The sequence below is a fragment of the Artemia franciscana genome, unplaced genomic scaffold (genome assembly GCF_032884065.1).
Source record: "Artemia franciscana unplaced genomic scaffold, ASM3288406v1 PGA_scaffold_218, whole genome shotgun sequence".
NCBI classification, from domain to species: Eukaryota; Metazoa; Arthropoda; class Branchiopoda; order Anostraca; family Artemiidae; genus Artemia; species Artemia franciscana.
Window position 1 is genome coordinate 1,032,223 of NW_027062647.1, and position 22,434 is coordinate 1,054,656.

At 35.5% G+C, this 22,434-nt stretch overlaps 1 protein-coding gene across 13 annotated transcripts in view; it reads left to right on the forward strand.

The window, feature by feature from the left end:
• LOC136041422 (uncharacterized) overlaps positions 1 to 22,434 on the forward strand; it is a 62,641-nt gene that overhangs the window by 10,375 nt on the left and 29,832 nt on the right. For 3 of the 13 annotated variants that reach the window (XM_065726080.1, XM_065726081.1, XM_065726085.1), the window contains exons 4-7: positions 8,276 to 8,390; positions 15,585 to 15,763; positions 18,822 to 18,936; positions 20,762 to 20,802. In XM_065726080.1, coding sequence (XP_065582152.1) covers positions 8,276 to 8,390; positions 15,585 to 15,763; positions 18,822 to 18,936; positions 20,762 to 20,802 — 450 coding nt within the window. Of the gene's footprint in view, positions 1 to 759; positions 992 to 5,598; positions 6,707 to 8,275; positions 8,391 to 15,584; positions 15,764 to 17,317; positions 17,433 to 18,821; positions 18,937 to 20,761; positions 20,803 to 22,434 lie in introns of those variants that run through there. The other 10 variants (XM_065726091.1, XM_065726092.1, XM_065726084.1 and 7 more) reach the window with 8 other exon arrangements.

Sequence of the window (22,434 nt, forward strand, 5' to 3'; positions counted from 1 at the left end):
TGGCTGTTTTATCTGAAGTACTAATAACCAACCAATATCTTACATACCCCAAAGGAGGCATGCAACAAACATCCTGAAGTATAGTATGTGCAGAATTTCTACTAAACCCTGATTATTAGGCTTCAATCAATACCTTACATACCCCAAAGGAGAAATTTTTCCTTTCTTAATGACTTGCTGTTGCCTGTCAAGGTTGTTTTGTGGTCTTGGGATGCAGGTTTTACCTCCCTAGATTTTTCCATCCTTCAGGATAAGACTAGGGTAAAGACTCCTGATACTTCTTACCAAACACTCATATTTTGTTGTTGAAATTTTACGTTTCTTTGAAAATATTATCAGCCCAGCATAAATCATTTGTTTTAGCTTACCTTTGTCCTAATTTATCATGTATTTCTGAGAAATTCTGTTTTTTTTACTCTTTTTGCTTTGGTAAAAATTGTGTTAGTCTTTTCTTATGTTTCTTATATAGAATTCTGAGGGGAGAGTTTGGAAGGTAAAGATGTATTTAGAGTAAGTTGAACCCCCTTCCAAAAACAATTCCTGAATGCATCATGGGTTTCCTTATTTGACAAAAGCATCAACCTTATTTTTGGAAATCCTGTAAAAAGTTTCAGTAATCCCTATGGAATTGCTTGTTTGTTTGTTGTTACAAAAACATACTTTATCTATAATATAGTTTTTGATCTTGCACTATTGCTTTTGAAAATATCAAAACTATCTTTTTGAAATTCTTTTAAATCTAAAAGAATAATTTTTCAGGAAAATGCACCACAACCTTAAATTACCTTTAATTGCATTGTTCAGCGAAATAAGGATTAAATCCTGTAGAATCTCTGGTTAGTGATGACGATGGTTGGACGTCTCAACGGCATCTCATTCAGTTCGCCATGGCTTTAATGACCATTCTACATCAACGGCTCTTTTAAAGACAGCAGTACTGGGGGGTAGTGACCATTTTTTCGGTGAGAGAATTCCACAAACTCACTATTCTGTAAGTGAAGAAGTTATTGCGTAGTCTAGTGGCAGCTCTCTTCTGATATAGTTTCCAACTATGCCCCCTAGTTCAGGCAGACTGGTCAAGTTGAAATAGCTTATTTAATGGGGAGTTATGATTCAGGAGCTTATGTGTCATAACAATATCACCCCTTTTACGTCTGTGGACAAGAGTGGGGAGTTTCATCCTCTTCAGACAGGATGAGTAGTTTTAAGTATGTGCATCCCTCAATTGCTTTCGTAGCCCGTCTCTGAACTTATTTTTGTTGGTAATATGTAAAATGGCCGAAATGAGTCTTGGAAAATAAATGGAGGGGTATACTGACATTATCGTCAGCATGAACTATAAAAATAAATCAGGCACATACAATTTTTTTTTTTATTTTGAAGGGATGGGGGATAAATAAAAATGATTTTATTTGATAACTTCAATAAAATTACAAACATGAAGCATCTTATTAAGTCTAGTTAAGCATTGTAGACTTTTCCCAAGTTAAATTATTTACCATTATTTTAATTTTCCTTTTATCCAGTTTTTTTTGCGTGAGAAAATAGAGCAACTCTTGTTTTTTATTCCTTTTCGCTGACAAATTGCCATTCTATAAAATAAAAATTGGTATTTTACACTATCACAATTAAAACATAAATAGCTAATCTATTATTCCATTTTTAGCCACGCATCGAAAATCAACTCCCACATTACAAATAAGACAATGAGTGGCGGCTAAAGCGAAATCGCTAAGACAAACCTAACATTTTATAGCAAAAGAGCAGATGGGGGATTGGGTACATACCCATCCAAAAAAGAGAGCCCCCCAATCGCTCCACTGGAGGTCTAAAACTTTTTTTTTTCAAGTTTTGCTATTTATAAAGGCCACTGGACCCGTTAAAATAAAAATAAACCCGATGAAAAGTTTCGTAAGTTCTAAAAAGGAGAAAAAAAACCCAGAAGAATAACGATAAAATGTTTTGTCCTGTCCCGCTTATTTGTTTTCACTATTATTAACGGCCTACGATTTTATTAAACAAGGCCTAAAATTTTAAACCGAACTACGAAGCGTTCATCTTTAATTGTGTTTTTATTCGAATAAGATTTTGAGCAGTAGGACAGTTACACCCTTTGAGATAAAATTGTCAACTGGAATTCATCAACAAGTACTTACCATGAGAAGGATGGAACGGCCCATAAGGAGTGTAGAAAGGTGGTATAAATAGTTGTCGGTATGGCATGGCTCCCCAGCCATGTCTGGGAACATAAGGAATTTGCATGTGAGGCATGTTTAAATGAGTGTGGGATACAGGGAAGACTTTTTTGAGTGCAACCTGCGCAGCACTTCTGGCAGCCTATAATATAATTTTTTATGAAGAAAAAAACAATATTATACAGAAACAGACAAACAAGAATGACTAACAGATAACTACAAAGCAAGGCCGTATCTAGGGGGGCTAGGGTGTTTGACCCACCCCCCCTAAATGTTAGTCCGGCTCATAAAAAACGTAACAAAAATGTATATTAACAAATTTCTGATGCGCTTTTTAAGGTGTTTTTCCCCCTCCCAAAAAAATTCTTTTGCGCCCCCCCAGAAAAAAAAATCCGGGATACAGCCCTGCTACACAGACCGACAGAATTTGCGATTGCTATGTGTCACTTGGTTAATACCAAGTGCCATAAAAATCAACTCTATTTGACACAAACAAAAATGACACAGAAACTAAATAAACATAAATACTACATAAGGGAAAGTATTATACCCTTTTAAAAAGTCTCTTTCATTGCTCCAATGCTACTCTGAGAAATTGTTTAAATCTTTCTACACTAACAAAACACTCGTCTCTCGCTATACCTGCCAGCCATCTTCCCCAAAACGTACAATCTGGATAAACTCCCTTTTGCAACTCACTCAATTCTTCACACGCTCTCATCATACAGCCGACCGTTTCATCCATATCTCCAAACATAGAGTAAATTGAAAATTTTCGCACAATTCTGGTTCACTAAGGTGCGATATTGCCCAACTTTATGCTAGACAGCCGATGGCGGGCGGAGCAAGGGGATGTGTGTGTCTATTGGAGGGGTCTCTCAACCGTATTAGTTCTATAGCCATGTTGATTAACAGCTCTTATGTGATTCCGGTCATGAAAGACGCAAGATGCCAGCTTTCTACTGTAAATAGCAAACTCAACTGAAATCATAGTCCCGTTATAATACAAGATGCCAACATTTTCGGGACCACGGGGAAGTGCTTCTTTTTCAATCTGTAAATAAACATTGAAAACAGAAATTGTAATATGAAAAAAAAAAAAAAAAAAACAACAAAAAAGGGCATTAACAATGCATTTGAAATATTCCACGACCCTTTCAAGAGCCAAAACATCAAAATCTACTTTGCTAAGTCTTATTGAGACTCCCGTTTTGAGACCAATAAAAATGTTTTAAAAAGTAGAGTTGAGAGAAAGTGTCAAATTTTAGCGTAAAGAGCGGGGCGTAGAGGAGGGAGTAGCCCCTTTCATTTACGAAGTAATTTCTGTTCGTTGTAAGTTTTAATGTCGCTCCTTGCTTTCAGTTAAAAAAGCTTGTTTTTTAATATATATATATATATATATATATATATATATATATATATATATATACATATATATCTATATATATAAAAATAAGTTGTCTCTGTGTGGATCTGTGGATGGATCAGGTGACGTCATGTTTGTTCGCATATGACGTCTGAATTATTTCACACTAATACAAAAGAAGAAAAAAACTAAAAAAGGTAAAAACTACAAAAAAAACTAAAAAGAAAAAAAAACTAAAAAAGCTAAAAAACTAAAAAAAACTAAAAAAAGGTAAAAATCTAATAACTAAAAAAAAACTGAAAAAAATAAAAAAAGGCAAAAACTACAAAAAAAATAAAAACTAATAAAAAAACTAAAAAACTAAAAAAACTAAAAAAACTAAAAAAAGGTAAAAAACTAAAAAAAACTAAAAAATAAAAAATAAAAAATAAAAAATAAAAAAAATAAAAAAAATAAAAAAAAGGAAAAAACTGAAAAATAAAAGAGAAAAAGAAAACTAAAAAAATATGAATAAATATATATAAAAATAAGTTGTTTGTGGGTTCTGTCTGTCTGTCGAGTGACGTCGTGTTTGTCCGCATATGACGTCTGAATTATTTCACACTAATACAAAAGAAGAAAAAAAACTAAAAAAGGTAAAAACTACAAAAAAAACTAAAAAGAAAAAAAACTAAAAAAGCTAAAAAACTAAAAAAAAACTAAAAAAAGGTAAAAAACTAAAAACTAAAAAAAACTGAAAAAACTAAAAAAAGGCAAAAACTAAAAAAAAACTAAAAACTAATAAAAAAACTAAAAAAACTAAAAAAAGGTAAAAAACAAAAAAAAAACTAAAAACTAAAAAAGAAAAAACTAAAAAAAAGGAAAAAACTGAAAAATAAGAGAAAAAGAAAACTAAAAAAATATTAAAAAATATAAATATAATATAAATTAGCAATCAACAAAGCACCGAGACACAAATGACGACCGGGACACAGGGAGTATAAATGACGACCAGGACATAAGTAAAAAAAAAACTAAAAAAAATGGTAAAAACTACAAAAAAACTAAAAACTAATAAAAAAACTAAAAAATCTAAATAAACTAAAAAAGAAAAAAAAGAAAAAAGGAAAAAAATAAAGGAGAAAAACAAAACTAAAAAACGAATGTATATACAGACCGGGACACCGGGATACAAATGACGACCGGGACACAGGGAATATAAATGACGACCGGGACACAGGGACACAACTACAATGAGGACGCCGGGGGGCACAGGGGGATATAAATGACGACCGGGACACAAGGAATATAAATGACGCCCGGGACACTCAAGGAGAAATCACAGACTGGAACACCGGGACACAAATGACGACCGGGACACAGGGAATATAAATGACGACCGGGACACAGGGACATAACTACAAAGGGGACGCCGGGGTGCACAGGGGGATATATAAATGACGATGGCGACTCAGGGAATGGTCGATTAGCAATCACCATCAACAAAGCTCAAGGGCAATCATTAGAATCATGAGGTATAGATCTGAATACGGATTGTTTTCCCATGGACCATTATATGTTGCATGTTCAAGAGTCGGTAAACCTGACAATCTATTTATATGCACAGACAATGGGACAGCAAAGAATGTTGTATATTCGCAAGTTTTACGTAGTTAAAAACATATATATATATATATATATATATATATATATATATATATATATATATATATATATCTATATTCACAGGTGGGACATAGGGACACAACTACAATGGCGCGTAACTAATATGGCGCGTAACGACTTACGCGCGCGGGGGGGCTTATATATATATAAGCATATATATATATATATATATATATATATATATATATATATATATATATATATATATATATATATATATATATATATATATATATATATATATATATATATATATATATATATATATATATATATATATATATATATATATATATATATATATATATATATATATATATATATAGAATGAACCAGAACCTTCTATTTTCTACTTTATATTTTTTTTTTTAGCAAGCTAAGGCTCAGGCAAAAGCGATGGAAGAAATGGATTTCAACACAAGGCCAGAATTAGAATATCAACGACTCCTTGCACCGAGCCCTCAGGCTGTACAGGTGCCACCACTAGGACCATTGACACCGCAGTCTCCTATGGTAGCTGCTTCCACTCCACAGCCAGTTTTACCACCTCCAAGTCCTGTGCCTCAAGCTATACCCCCATTTGTGATGCTATATTTTGTGATGCATCACAAATGGGGGTATAGCTTGAGGCACAGGACACAAGGCCAGAATTAGAATATCAACGACTCCTTGCACCGAGCCCTCAGGCTGTACAGGTGCCACCACTAGGACCATTGACACCGCAGTCTCCTATGGTAGCTGCTTCCACTCCACAGCCAGTTTTACCACCTCCAAGTCCTGTGCCTCAAGCTATACCCCCATTTGTGATGCTATATTTTGTGATGCATCGCAAATGAGGGTATAGCTTGAGGCACAGGACACAAGGCCAGAATTAGAATATCAACGACTCCTTGCAACGAGCCCTCAGGCTGTACAGGTGCCACCACTAGGACCATTGACACCGCAGTCTCCTATGGTAGCTGCTTCCACTCCACAGCCAGTTTTACCACCTCCAAGTCCTGTGCCTCAAGCTATACCCCCATTTGTGATGCTATACCCCATACCCATATATATACCTTTATACCCATATACCCCATCAGTGCCACCACTAGCGCCATTGACACCGCAGTCTCCTATGGTAGCTGCTTCCACTCCACAGCCAGTTTTACCACCTCCAAGTCCTGTGCCTCAAGCTATACCCCCATTTGTGATGCTATACCCCATACCCATATATATACCTTTATACCCATATGGGTATGGGGTATAGCATCACAAATCAGTGCCACCACTAGCGCCATTGACGCCGTTGCCTCCTATTGTAGCTCATTCCACTCCGACGCCGGTTTTACCACCTACCCCACAGCATGTGTCTGAAGTACCTCCATTTGTTTCTTCAACTCCAGCCTATGTGGCAGCAGAACAACCACTATTGATCCCGCCAGCGAATCCAGTGTATCAAACTGAAGGAAATTTGGAGGCCACAGCTCTTCCGACTCCACAAGTGAGTAATAGGCTAATGTATTGTCACTGAGATTATTTACTAAAAATCTATTCTTTGCACCATATTATTCTGGGGCTCTTTTGTTTTTTATGGCTGATAGTTCTGATAGTTTTATGGCTGATTGTTTTTTTCATATTTCAATTTCTGTTTTCAATGTTTATTTATAGATTGAAAAAGGAGCATTCCCTGTGGTCCTGAAAATGTTGGCAATATCGCACCTTAGTGAACCAGAATCGTGCGAAAATTTTCAATTGCTGTGATTTAAGAACCAAAACGGGCTATTGATCCCTCTAACAACGCCCCTTCTCCTCACTTACAACTTTTTAGTAGAAAGTTAGGCATGCTACATCTTTCTTGAACGGAAAATATGCAAGGATTTCCAATTCGTATTATTGAAGGACTTTCACGCTGGAATTGCCACCACTGCATTCCCACCACCTAGTTCTTAGCAGTAAGGTCGGCATGTTTTCTATCGGAGTAAAAGATTTGAACTTCTGGGACGATTACCTTGGGACAAAGGGATATCAGAATGATTACTTTCGGAATCATTTACTTTTTCTTCGACCTTTGGACGAATATACTAAAATCCACTAGAAGCTTGTGGGACAAGTGTCTTGAGTCAAAGAAAACTTCCAAGCCCTACTATCTTCCGTACCAAAATGCCTGGACTCTCTTGACGGGTACTTATGACCGGCGAACTTCGTAAAAGAAATATCAGACCGTTGACTTTTTCAGTCTCAACAACTAGGCTTCAAAATTTCATAGTTCGGGGATTGTTTTTCTATTACGGGAAGTGACTTGCCCCTCATAAATCATAAAGCCCGTTGATCCTTCGGGACAGGGGCTAGATACTATTGATGAGTGCCTGTTTTTTGTTTGTAGCATGTTTGCCGCTTTGGGTAAGAAGAATATATTTAGGGAGGGGGCAAGGGGATGACGGTCCTTATTTTTACTCTATGTTTGGAGATATGGATGAAACGGTCGGCTGTATGATGATTGCGTGTTAAGAATTGAGTGAGTTGCAAAAGGAAGTTTATCCAGATTGTCCGGTTTGGGGAAGATGGCTGGCAGGTATAGCGAGAGACGAGTGTTTTGTTAGTGTAGAAAGATTTAAACAATTTCTCAGAGTATCATTGGAGCAATGAAAGATACTTTTTAAAAGGGTATAATGCTTTCCCTTATGTAGTATTAATGTTTATTTAGTGTCTGTGTCATTTTTGTTTGTGTCAATTAGAGTTGATTTTTATGGCACTTGGTATTAACCAAGTGACATATAGCAATCGCAAATTATGTTGGTCTGTGTAGCAGGGCTGTATCTAGGATTTTTTCTGGGGGGAGGGGGCAAAAGATTTTTTCCGGGAGGGGGAAAAATATGTTAAAAAGCGCATCAAAAATTTGTTTATATTCATTTTTGTTACGTTTTTTGTGAGCCGGACTAACATTTAGGGGGGTGGGTCAAACACCCTAGCCCCCCTAGATACGACCTTGCTTTGTAGTTATCTATTAGTCATTCTTGTATGTCTGTTTCTGTATAATATTGTTTTTTCTTCATAAAAAATTATATTATAGGCTGCCGGAAGTGGTTATTGTCCCAGACATGGCTGTGGAGTCATGCCTTGTGTTCTCAGACATGGCTGGGGGGCCATGTCATACCGACAATTACTTGTGTACTATTTGTCAAATGGTAAGTACTTGTTGATGAACTTCAGTTGACGATTTTATCTCAAAGGGTGTAACTGTCCTACCGCTCAAAATCTTATTCGAATAAAAACACAATTAAAGATGAACGCTTCATAGTTCGGTTTAAAATTTTAGGCCATGTTTAATAAAATCGTAGGCCGTTAATAATAGTGAAAACAAATAAGCGGGATAGGATGATTTCATTTGTAGGACAATTTTGCTCTCAGGAAAATTACGGACGCGTCGATTAGCATAAGACTGAATTTTCTGAGAAAACACGCTAAATGCTAAAAGACCTCCAAAATTTTAGGTTTCTTGCGGAATATGGTCGGTTTCGCAAAAGCTCGCCGGAATTCACCTTCTATAGGTGATGCATATCAGATCAGTGCTTATGGGATGCTTGTCAAACCAGAACGGATATATGTCCTTGATGTTTGTAGCATAGTAATGAAACAGATTATAATTGTTGATGACACCAAATACCATGAAGAAGTTTTAGATTATTAACGTTTTGGAGCCTTGGAAAATGGAGGATATGTGAAAACAACTTGCGCCTTCAGTTGACGATTGATCCCTTCTTTACTTAAAACTTTTACAGTTACAGCGCGTATCCTCACCCCCCACCTATATTTTTAGGTATGCATCTGAAAAATATCCTCTTCTTTGAAGGGGGGGGGTGGTTATTTGATTGAAAAAACAATTTTTTGGTAATTTCATTGGAAAAAATTTCCTCCCTTCTATATTTTTCTGAATTGACATAACCGATTATTTGCGTTCTATTCTTCTTCCGCAAGTTCAATTTTATCGTTATTCTTCTGGGTTTTTTTTTCTCCTTTTTAGAACTTACGAAACTTTTCATCGGGTTTATTTTTATTTCAAACGGGTCCAGTGGCTTTTATAAATGGTAAAATTGAAAAAAAAAAGTTTTAGACCTCCATTGGAGCGATTGGGGGGCTCTTTTGACTAATTTTTTGGATGGGTATGTACCTAATCCCCCGTCTACTCTCTTGCTATAAAATGTTAGGTTTGTCTTTGCGATTTCGCCGCCACTTATAACTTATGCCTGATTTATTTTATAGTTCATGCTGACGATAATGTCAGTATACCCCTCCATTTATTTTGCAAGACTCATTTCAGCCATTTTACATATTACCTACAAAAATAATTTGTTTTTCAAATGATGGTAACAAGTGGCATTAAAACTGACAACAAACAGAAATCACCATTTTTCTTCTGAAACTTGCAAACAGTCTTCCTTTCAGTATTTTACATATTAAATTGAAATTAACAAATTTCCATATTTTACGAACATTCATGTCTCAGCTGTAGTTTCAACTTTTCAAACGAATCATCTTTTACTTGGCAAAACTTGTTGACATTATTACCTTCAAACCCTAAGAATATCAAAACAAAAACAACAGTAAATTTCGAACAACCCACAAATGCGCAAGTGAATGTCAATGATATGCCTACAATAAGAATGAACGTTTTCAAACCTTTTAAATGCAACTTATTATGTCAACGGTAAAAAGATATATACTTAGATGTGTTTTTTTTTTTCAAAATAATGCTGAGTTTAAACAGCCTTGGCATTGAAATAAGTTGCTTATATTCCTGTAGAAGCTGAGCCAGCCCCCCCTCCTCCCCCCGCCGAAATGATTTATAAGTTTTTTAGCTGGCCCTTTTTACAATCATTTAGTTACCTTCTTTTACCATCTTTTTTTAGTGCAACCTGAAGACTTTTTTGAGTGCAACCTGCGCAGCACTTCTGGCAGCCTATAATATAATTTTTTATGAAGAAAAAAACAATATTATACAGAAACAGACAAACAAGAATGACTAACAGATAACTACAAAGCAAGGCCGTATCTAGGGGGGCTAGGGTGTTTGACCCACCCCCCTTAAATGTTAGTCCGGCTCATAAAAAACGTAACAAAAATGTATATTAACAAATTTCTGATGCGCTTTTTAAGGTGTTTTTCCCCCTCCCAAAAAAAATTCTTTTGCGCCCCCCCCAGAAAAAAAAATCCGGGATACAGCCCTGCTACACAGACCGACAGAATTTGCGATTGCTATGTGTCACTTGGTTAATACCAAGTGCCATAAAAATCAACTCTATTTGACACAAACAAAAATGACACAGAAACTAAATAAACATAAATACTACATAAGGGAAAGTATTATACCCTTTTAAAAAGTTTCTTTCATTGCTCCAATGCTACTCTGAGAAATTCTCTAAATCTTTCTACACTAACAAAACACTCGTCTCTCGCTATACCTGCCAGCCATCTTCCCCAAAACGTACAATCTGGATAAACTCCCTTTTGCAACTCACTCAATTCTTCACACGCTCTCATCATACAGCCGACCGTTTCATCCATATCTCCAAACATAGAGTAAATTGAAAATTTTCGCACAATTCTGGTTCACTAAGGTGCGATATTGCCCAACTTTATGCTAGACAGCCGATGGCGGGCGGAGCAAGGGGATGTGTGTGTCTATTGGAGGGGTCTCTCAACCGTATTAGTTCTATAGCCATGTTGATTAACAGCTCTTATGTGATTCCGGTCATGAAAGACGCAAGATGCCAGCTTTCTACTGTAAATAGCAAACTCAACTGAAATCATAGTCCCGTTATAATACAAGATGCCAACATTTTCGGGACCACGGGGAAGTGCTTCTTTTTCAATCTGTAAATAAACATTGAAAACAGAAATTGTAATATGAAAAAAAAAAAAAAAAACAACAAAAAAGGGCATTAACAATGCATTTGAAATATTCCACGACCCTTTCAAGAGCCAAAACATCAAAATCTACTTTGCTAAGTCTTATTGAGACTCCCGTTTTGAGACCAATAAAAATGTTTTAAAAAGTAGAGTTGAGAGAAAGTGTCAAATTTTAGCGTAAAGAGCGGGGCGTAGAGGAGGGAGTAGCCCCTTTCATTTACGAAGTAATTTCTGTTCGTTGTAAGTTTTAATGTCGCTCCTTGCTTTCAGTTAAAAAAGCTTGTTTTTTAATATATATATATATATCTATATATATAAAAATAAGTTGTCTGTCTGTGGATGTGTGGATGGATGTGTGGATGGATGTGTCAGGTGACGTCACCTGAAAAAACTGGATTAGGTGACGTCAAAACTGAAAAAACTAAAAAAAGGCAAAAACTACAAAAAAAACTAAAAACTAATAAAAAAAATAAAAAAGCTAAAAAACTAAAAAAACTATAAAGGTAAAAACCAATAAAAAACTAAAAAAAAAACTGAAAAAACTAAAAAAAGGCAAAAACTACAAAAAAAAACTAAAAACTAATAAAAAAAGTAAAAAAGCTAAAAAACTAAAAAAACTAAAAAAACTAAAAAAAGGTAAAAAACTAAAAAAAATAAAAAATAAAAAAAAACTAAAAAAAAGGAAAAAACTGAAAAATAAGCTAAAATAAAGGTAAAAACCAATAAAAAACTAAAAAAAAAAAGGAAAAAACTAATAAATGACGACACTCAAAGAGAAAGCGACCAGGACAAAAAACTAAAAAAAAAGGCAAAAACTACAAAAAAACTAAAAACTAATAAAAAAAATAAAAAAGCTAAAAAACTAAAAAAACTAAAAAAAGGTAAAAAACTAAAAAAACTAAAAACTAAAAAAAAACTAAAAAAGGTAAAAACTAAAAGAACTAAAAAAGAAAAAAATAAATGACGACACTCAAAGAGAAAGCGACCAGGACAAAAGGAATGTTCGATTAGCAATCAACAAAGCACCGGGACACAGGGAGTATAAATGACGACCAGGACACAAGTAAAAAAAAAAAATTAACAAAACTAAAAAGAAGGTAAAAACTACAAAAAAACTAAAAAGAAAAAAAAACTAAAAACTAATAAAAAAACTAAAAAATCTAAAAATCTAAATAAACTAAAAAAGAAAAAAAAAGGAAAAAAATAAAGGAGAAAAACAAAACTAAAAAACGAATGTATATACAGACCGGTACACCGGGATACAAATGACGACCGGGACACAGGGAATATAAATAACGACCGGGACACAGGGACACAACTACAACGGGGACACCGGGGGAAACAGGGGGATAACCTGACAATCTATTTATATGCAAAGACAATGGGACAGCAAAGAATGTTGTATATTCGCAAGTTTTACGTAGTTAAAACCATATATATATATATATATCTATATTCACAGGTGGGACATAGGGACACAACTACAATGGCGCGTAACTATTATGGCGCGTAACGACTTACGCGCGCGGGGGGGCTTGGGGGGGGCGCGAAGCGCCCCCACCAACTAGGTGTTGGGGTGGCGCGAAGCGCCACCCCAACAGCTAGTATATATATATATATATATATATATATATATATATATATATATATATATATATATATATATATATATATATATATCTATATATATAAAAATAAGTTGTCTGTGTGTGGATCTGTGGATGGATCAGGTGACGTCATGTTTGTTCGCATATGACGTCTGAATTATTTCACACTAATACAAAAGAAGAAAAAAACTAAAAAAGGTAAAAACTACAAAAAAAACTAAAAAGAAAAAAAAACTAAAAAAGAAAAAAAACTAAAAAAAACTAAAAAAAGGTAAAAATCTAATAACTAAAAAAAAACTGAAAAAAATAAAAAAAGGCAAAAACTACAAAAAAAATAAAAACTAATAAAAAAACTAAAAAAGCTAAAAAACTAAAAAAACTAAAAAAAAACTAAAAAATAAAAAATAAAAAAAATAAAAAAAAGGAAAAAACTGAAAAATAAAAGAGAAAAAGAAAACTAAAAAAATATGAATAAATATATATAAAAATAAGTTGTTTGTGGGTTATGTCTGTCTGTCTGTCTGTCGAGTGACGTCGTGTTTGTCCGCATATGACGTCTGAATTATTTCACACTAATACAAAAGAAGAAAAAAAACTAAAAAAGGTAAAAACTACAAAAAAAACTAAAAAGAAAAAAAACTAAAAAAAGCTAAAAAACTAAAAAAAACTAAAAAAAGGTAAAAAACTAAAAACTAAAAAAAACTGAAAAAACTAAAAAAAGGCAAAAACTAAAAAAAAACTAAAAACTAATAAAAAAACTAAAAAAGCTAAAAAACTAAAAAACGGTAAAAAACAAAAAAAAACTAAAAACTAAAAAAGAAAAAACTAAAAAAAAGGAAAAAACTGAAAAATAAGAGAAAAAGAAAACTAAAAAAATATTAAAAAATATAAATATAATATAAATTAGCAATCAACAAAGCACCGAGACAAAAATGACGACCGGGACACAGGGAGTATAAATGACGACCAGGACATAAGTAAAAAAAAAACTAAAAAAAATGGTAAAAACTACAAAAAAACTAAAAAACTAATAAAAAAACTAAAAAATCTAAATAAACTAAAAAAGAAAAAAAAGAAAAAAGGAAAAAAATAAAGGAGAAAAACAAAACTAAAAAACGAATGTATATACAGACCGGGACACCGGGATACAAATGACGACCGGGACACAGGGAATATAAATGACGACCGGGACACAGGGACACAACTACAATGAGGACGCCGGGGGGCACAGGGGGATATAAATGACGACCGGGACACCGGGACACAAGGAATATAAATGACGCCCGGGACACTCAAAGAGAAATCACAGACTGGAACACCGGGACACAAATGACGACCGGGACACAGGGAATATAAATGACGACCGGGACACAGGGACATACTACAAAGGGGACGCCGGGGTGCACAGGGGGATATATAAATGACGATGGCGACTCAGGGAATGGTCGATTAGCAATCACCATCAACAAAGCTCAAGGGCAATCATTAGAATCATGAGGTATAGATCTGAATACGGATTGTTTTCCCATGGACCATTATATGTTGCATGTTCAAGAGTCGGTAAACCTGACAATCTATTTATATGCACAGACAATGGGACAGCAAAGAATGTTGTATATTCGCAAGTTTTACGTAGTTAAAAACATATATATATATATATATATATATATATATATATATATATATATATATATATATATATATATATATATATATATATATATATCTATCTATATTCACAGGTGGGACATAGGGACACAACTACAATGGCGCGTAACTAATATGGCGCGTAACGACTTACGCGCGCGGGGGGGCTTATATATATATAAGCATATATATATATATATATATATATATATATATATATATATATATATATATATATATATATATATATATATATAGAATGAACCAGAACCTTCTATTTTCTACTTTATATTTTTTTTTTTAGCAAGCTAAGGCTCAGGCAAAAGCGATGGAAGAAATGGATTTCAACACAAGGCCAGAATTAGAATATCAACGACTCCTTGCACCGAGCCCTCAGGCTGTACAGGTGCCACCACTAGGACCATTGACACCGCAGTCTCCTATGGTAGCTGCTTCCACTCCACAGCCAGTTTTACCACCTCCAAGTCCTGTGCCTCAAGCTATACCCCCATTTGTGATGCATCACAAATGGGGGTATAGCTTGAGGCACAGGACACAAGGCCAGAATTAGAATATCAACGACTCCTTGCACCGAGCCCTCAGGCTGTACAGGTGCCACCACTAGGACCATTGACACCGCAGTCTCCTATGGTAGCTGCTTCCACTCCACAGCCAGTTTTACCACCTCCAAGTCCTGTGCCTCAAGCTATACCCCCATTTGTGATGCTATATTTTGTGATGCATCGCAAATGGGGGTATAGCTTGAGGCACAGGACACAAGGCCAGAATTAGAATATCAACGACTCCTTGCAACGAGCCCTCAGGCTGTACAGGTGCCACCACTAGGACCATTGACACCGCAGTCTCCTATGGTAGCTGCTTCCACTCCACAGCCAGTTTTACCACCTCCAAGTCCTGTGCCTCAAGCTATACCCCCATTTGTGATGCTATACCCCATACCCATATATATACCTTTATACCCATATACCCCATCAGTGCCACCACTAGCGCCATTGACACCGCAGTCTCCTATGGTAGCTGCTTCCACTCCACAGCCAGTTTTACCACCTCCAAGTCCTGTGCCTCAAGCTATACCCCCATTTGTGATGCTATACCCCATACCCATATATATACCTTTATACCCATATGGGTATGGGGTATAGCATCACAAATCAGTGCCACCACTAGCGCCATTGACGCCGTTGCCTCCTATTGTAGCTCATTCCACTCCGACGCCGGTTTTACCACCTACCCCACAGCATGTGTCTGAAGTACCTCCATTTGTTTCTTCAACTCCAGCCTATGTGGCAGCAGAACAACCACTATTGATCCCGCCAGCGAATCCAGTGTATCAAACTGAAGGAAATTTGGAGGCCACAGCTCTTCCGACTCCACAAGTGAGTAATAGGCTAATGTATTGTCACTGAGATTATTTACTAAAAATCTATTCTTTGCACCATATTATTCTGGGGCTCTTTTGTTTTTTATGGCTGATAGTTCTGATAGTTTTATGGCTGATTGTTTTTTTCATATTTCAATTTCTGTTTTCAATGTTTATTTATAGATTGAAAAAGGAGCATTCCCTGTGGTCCTGAAAATGTTGGCAATATCGCACCTTAGTGAACCAGAATCGTGCGAAAATTTTCAATTGCTGTGATTTAAGAACCAAAACGGGCTATTGATCCCTCTAACAACGCCCCTTCTCCTCACTTACAACTTTTTAGTAGAAAGTTAGGCATGCTACATCTTTCTTGAACGGAAAATATGCAAGGATTTCCAATTCGTATTATTGAAGGACTTTCACGCCGGAATTGCCACCACTGCATTCCCACCACCTAGTTCTTAGCAGTAAGGTCGGCATGTTTTCTATCGGAGTAAAAGATTTGAACTTCTGGGACGATTACCTTGGGACAAAGGGATATCAGAATGATTACTTTCGGAATCATTTACTTTTTCTTCGACCTTTGGACGAATATACTAAAATCCACTAGAAGCTTGTGGGACAAGTGTCTTGAGTCAAAGAAAACTTCCAAGCCCTACTATCTTCCGTACCAAAATGCCTGGACTCTCTTGACGGGTACTTATGACCGGCGAACTTCGTAAAAGAAATATCAGACCGTTGACTTTTTCAGTCTCAACAACTAGGCTTCAAAATTTCATAGTTCGGGGATTGTTTTTCTATTACGGGAAGTGACTTGCCCCTCATAAATCATAAAGCCCGTTGATCCTTCGGGACAGGGGCTAGATACTATTGATGAGTGCCTGTTTTTTGTTTGTAGCATGTTTGCCGCTTTGGGTAAGAAGAATATATTTAGGGAGGGGGCAAGGGGATGACGGTCCTTATTTTTACTCTATGTTTGGAGATATGGATGAAACGGTCGGCTGTATGATGATTGCGTGTTAAGAATTGAGTGAGTTGCAAAAGGAAGTTTATCCAGATTGTCCGGTTTGGGGAAGATGGCTGGCAGGTATAGCGAGAGACGAGTGTTTTGTTAGTGTAGAAAGATTTAAACAATTTCTCAGAGTATCATTGGAGCAATGAAAGATACTTTTTAAAAGGGTATAATGCTTTCCCTTATGTAGTATTAATGTTTATTTAGTGTCTGTGTCAATTAGAGTTGATTTTTATGGCACTTGGTATTAACCTAGTGACATATAGCAATCGCAAATTATGTTGGTCTGTGTAGCAGGGCTGTATCTAGGATTTTTTCTGGGGGGGGGGGGCAAAAGATTTTTTCCGGGAGGGGGAAAAATATGTTAAAAAGCGCATCAAAAATTTGTTTATATTCATTTTTGTTACGTTTTTTGTGAGCCGGACTAACATTTAGGGGGGTGGGTCAAACACCCTAGCCCCCCTAGATACGACCTTGCTTTGTAGTTATCTATTAGTCATTCTTGTATGTCTGTTTCTGTATAATATTGTTTTTTCTTCATAAAAAATTATATTATAGGCTGCCGGAAGTGGTTATTGTCCCAGACATGGCTGTGGAGTCCTGCCTTGTGTTCTCAGACATGGCTGGGGGGCCATGTCATACCGACAATTACTTGTGTACTATTTGTCAAATGGTAAGTACTTGTTGATGAACTTCAGTTGACGATTTTATCTCAAAGGGTGTAACTGTCCTACCGCTCAAAATCTTATTCGAATAAAAACACAATTAAAGATGAACGCTTCATAGTTCGGTTTAAAATTTTAGGCCATGTTTAATAAAATCGTAGGCCGTTAATAATAGTGAAAACAAATAAGCGGGATAGGATGATTTCATTTGTAGGACAATTTTGCTCTCAGGAAAATTACTGACGCGTCGATTAGCGCATTCCCACCACCTAGTTCTTAGCAGTAAGGTCGGCATGTTTTCTATCGGAGTAAAAGATTTGAACTTCTGGGACGATTACCTTGGGACAAAGGGATATCAGAATGATTACTTTCGGAATCATTTACTTTTTCTTCGACCTTTGGACGAATATACTAAAATCCACTAGAAGCTTGTGGGACAAGTGTCTTGAGTCAAAGAAAACTTCCAAGCCCTACTATCTTCCGTACCAAAATGCCTGGACTCTCTTGACGGGTACTTATGACCGGCGAACTTCGTAAAAGAAATATCAGACCGTTGACTTTTTCAGTCTCAACAACTAGGCTTCAAAATTTCATAGTTCGGGGATTGTTTTTCTATTACGGGAAGTGACTTGCCCCTCATAAATCATAAAGCCCGTTGATCCTTCGGGACAGGGGCTAGATACTATTGATGAGTGCCTGTTTTTTGTTTGTAGCATGTTTGCCGCTTTGGGTAAGAAGAATATATTTAGGGAGGGGGCAAGGGGATGACGGTCCTTATTTTTACTCTATGTTTGGAGATATGGATGAAACGGTCGGCTGTATGATGATTGCGTGTTAAGAATTGAGTGAGTTGCAAAAGGAAGTTTATCCAGATTGTCCGGTTTGGGGAAGATGGCTGGCAGGTATAGCGAGAGACGAGTGTTTTGTTAGTGTAGAAAGATTTAAACAATTTCTCAGAGTATCATTGGAGCAATGAAAGATACTTTTTAAAAGGGTATAATGCTTTCCCTTATGAAGTATTAATGTTTATTTAGTGTCTGTGTCATTTTTGTTTGTGTCAATTAGAGTTGATTTTTATGGCACTTGGTATTAACCAAGTGACATATAGCAATCGCAAATTATGTTGGTCTGTGTAGCAGGGCTGTATCTAGGATTTTTTCTGGGGGGGGGCAAAAGATTTTTTCCGGGAGGGGGAAAAATATGTTAAAAAGCGCATCAAAAATTTGTTTATATTAATTTTTGTTACGTTTTTTGTGAGCCGGACTAACATTTAGGGGGGTGGGTCAAACACCCTAGCCCCCCTAGATACGACCTTGCTTTGTAGTTATCTATTAGTCATTCTTGTATGTCTGTTTCTGTATAATATTGTTTTTTCTTCATAAAAAATTATATTATAGGCTGCCGGAAGTGGTTATTGTCCCAGACATGGCTGTGGAGTCATGCCTTGTGTTCTCAGACATGGCTGGGGGGCCATGTCATACCGACAATTACTTGTGTACTATTTGTCAAATGGTAAGTACTTGTTGATGAACTTCAGTTGACGATTTTATCTCAAAGGGTGTAACTGTCCTACCGCTCAAAATCTTATTCGAATAAAAACACAATTAAAGATGAACGCTTCATAGTTCGGTTTAAAATTTTAGGCCATGTTTAATAAAATCGTAGGCCGTTAATAATAGTGAAAACAAATAAGCGGGATAGGATGATTTCATTTGTAGGACAATTTTGCTCTCAGGAAAATTACTGACGCGTCGATTAGCATAAGACTGAATTTTCTTTTGCTAAGCCGCAAAGGTCGCACAGAGTCAATGTATAGAGAATTTTAAAAGGAGAGAAAACACGCTAAATGCTAAAAGACCTCCAAAATTTTAGGTTTCTTGCGGAATATGGTCGGTTTCGCAAAAGCTCGCCGGAATTCACCTTCTATAGGTGATGCATATCAGATCAGTGCTTATGGGATGCTTGTCAAACCAGAACGGATATATGTCCTTGATGTTTGTAGCATAATAATGAAACAGATTATAATTGTTGATGACACCAAATACCATGAAGAAGTTTTAGATTATTAACGTTTTGGAGCCTTGGAAAATGGAGGATATGTGAAAACAACTTGCGCCTTCAGTTGACGATTGATCCCTTCTTTACTTAAAACTTTTACAGTTACAGCGCGTATCCTCACCCCCCACCTATATTTTTAGGTATGCATCTGAAAAATATCCTCTTCTTTGAAGGGGGGGGGGGTGGTTATTTGATTGAAAAAACAATTTTTTGGTAATTTCATTGGAAAAAATTTCCTCCCTTCTATATTTTTCTGAATTGACATAACCGATTATTTGCGTTCTATTCTTCTTCCGCAAGTTCAATTTTATCGTTATTCTTCTGGGGTTTTTTTTCTCCTTTTTAGAACTTACGAAACTTTTCATCGGGTTTATTTTTATTTCAAACGGGTCCAGTGGCTTTTATAAATGGTAAAATTGAAAAAAAAAAGTTTTAGACCTCCATTGGAGCGATTGGGGGGCTCTTTTGACTAATTTTTTGGATGGGTATGTACCTAATCCCCCGTCTACTCTCTTGCTATAAAATGTTAGGTTTGTCTTTGCGATTTCGCCGCCACTTATAACTTATGCCTGATTTATTTTATAGTTCATGCTGACGATAATGTCAGTATACCCCTCCATTTATTTTGCAAGACTCATTTCAGCCATTTTACATATTACCTACAAAAATAATTTGTTTTTCAAATGATGGTAACAAGTGGCATTAAAACTGACAACAAACAGAAATCACCATTTTTCTTCTGAAACTTGCAAACAGTCTTCCTTTCAGTATTTTACATATTAAATTGAAATTAACAAATTTCCATATTTTACGAACATTCATGTCTCAGCTGTAGTTTCAACTTTTCAAACGAATCATCTTTTACTTGGCAAAACTTGTTGACATTATTACCTTCAAACCCTAAGAATATCAAAACAAAAACAACAGTAAATTTCGAACAACCCACAAATGCGCAAGTGAATGTCAATGATATGCCTACAATAAGAATGAACGTTTTCAAACCTTTTAAATGCAACTTATTATGTCAACGGTAAAAAGATATATACTTAGATGTGTTTTTTTTCAAAATAATGCTGAGTTTAAACAGCCTTGGCATTGAAATAAGTTGCTTATATTCCTGTAGAAGCTGAGCCAGCCCCCCCTCCTCCCCCCGCCGAAATGATTTATAAGTTTTTTAGCTGGCCCTTTTTACAATCATTTAGTTACCTTCTTTTACCATCTTCTTTTTGTATTGTCTCTTTGTGTCTTCTGTTAGTTATTTTCTCTTTTTGTTTTGCAGTCAGACATCCACCTAGTCAGACGAACCAAGTTCCATCACAGGTAAATTTTCCTTAATTTTTTTTTTAATTTTCTTTTTAACTAACGTTAAGTTATAATTTTTACACAATACCACTTACGTTTTCGGATTCCTGAAGTCTGCCAATTTAATGTCCTTTTCCTGTAAGGACACAAATTTTAACTTTAACGCCATTCATGTTCTTTGTTTTGGATCGATGAATCATCTATGAAGTGAAAAGCATTATATTTTGTAAATTTCAAATTGATTTTGACTAAAATATACAGGTCAAAGAAAGGAGGTGGAATGATGCCGGACACCGAGCCACGTCCCTTTTGGGCAAGGGTTTTCTATATAAAGCTGTAGAAATGTTATTTATAATTTGAGTCATTAAATACCTTACGGGAATTTTCAATAAAGTAATTTTTCTTGTTGTTCAAGATCGGAGGTCGTTAATTTTCCAATGTAAAATATTCCGGTAATGGTGATTCTAATGGTGAAGTTTTCGTTTCGATTCGAAACTATTCGTGAGGTTTCATGCTATTTTTGAAATTCCTATAGATTTATTTCTTCAGCAAACTTATATATAGTTAATGATTCTCGAATTCCGAATTAATCATTCTCAAATCAGATTTAAATGGTAATTCTTTCTTATTTGACAGTTTTTTCTAAAACTAGTTTTTAAGTTTTTGGTTACTATGGGCTAGGGTTCGTTCTTTACTAGGTTGTAACTTTAGCTTCAATCATGATTAATATGCTAGTGCCTGGGTTGCTAGATCCACGTTCTTCACGAAGCTTTTTTACACGTTGAATCTGATGGTGTGATTTCCGTTAAGATTCTATGACTTTTAGGGATTGTTTCCCCCTATTTTCTAAAATAAGGCAAATTTTCTCAGGCTCGTAACTTTTGATGAGTAAGACTAAACTTGACGAAATTTGTATATTTAAAATCAGCATTAAAATGCGATTCATTATAAAATGTGAGTTCATTATGAATTCTACACAAATAGTTAAAATATAAGACAGACTGCGTCACAATGAGCATTTTCGTTTTGACCTAATGGCCAGCTATACTTAAAATATAATACTGACTTTTTTACAATGAGCTTTTTCATTTTGACCTAATGGCCAGCTATACTTAGAATATGATACTGAATATTTCACAATGAGCATTTTCATTTTGACCTGATGTCCAGCTATACTTGAAATATAATACTGACTATTTCGCAATGAGCATTTTCATTTTGACCTAATGGCCAGCTATACTTAAAATATGATATTGACTATTTCACAATGAACCTTTTCATTTTGACCCAACTGTCAATCAATGAGATGTGTCTATTGTATGAAAATGCTTACTTCCTATTCACAAAAGTCATAAGCTTGCCACCAGTAACTACATTGTATCTGACTCAAAACATGACATATCTTAGTAGATTGATTTCAGGAGGACTTGGTTTAGCATGGACATGCTTGGTTGCGGTAACTCAAACAACATTCATGTTGAATATCACAACATGATTGGAATTACCAAACCTGCCAGAGGAAAGGGATAAACTAGTGTCTTTTATCAGACTTTCGATTTGCGTTTGCTTTTGGAGATTTATTAAGGGGAGCTACTATTTTTTTTCTATTTAGCACATTATCATGTTTTTTTTTTCTCTTATTGAACACTT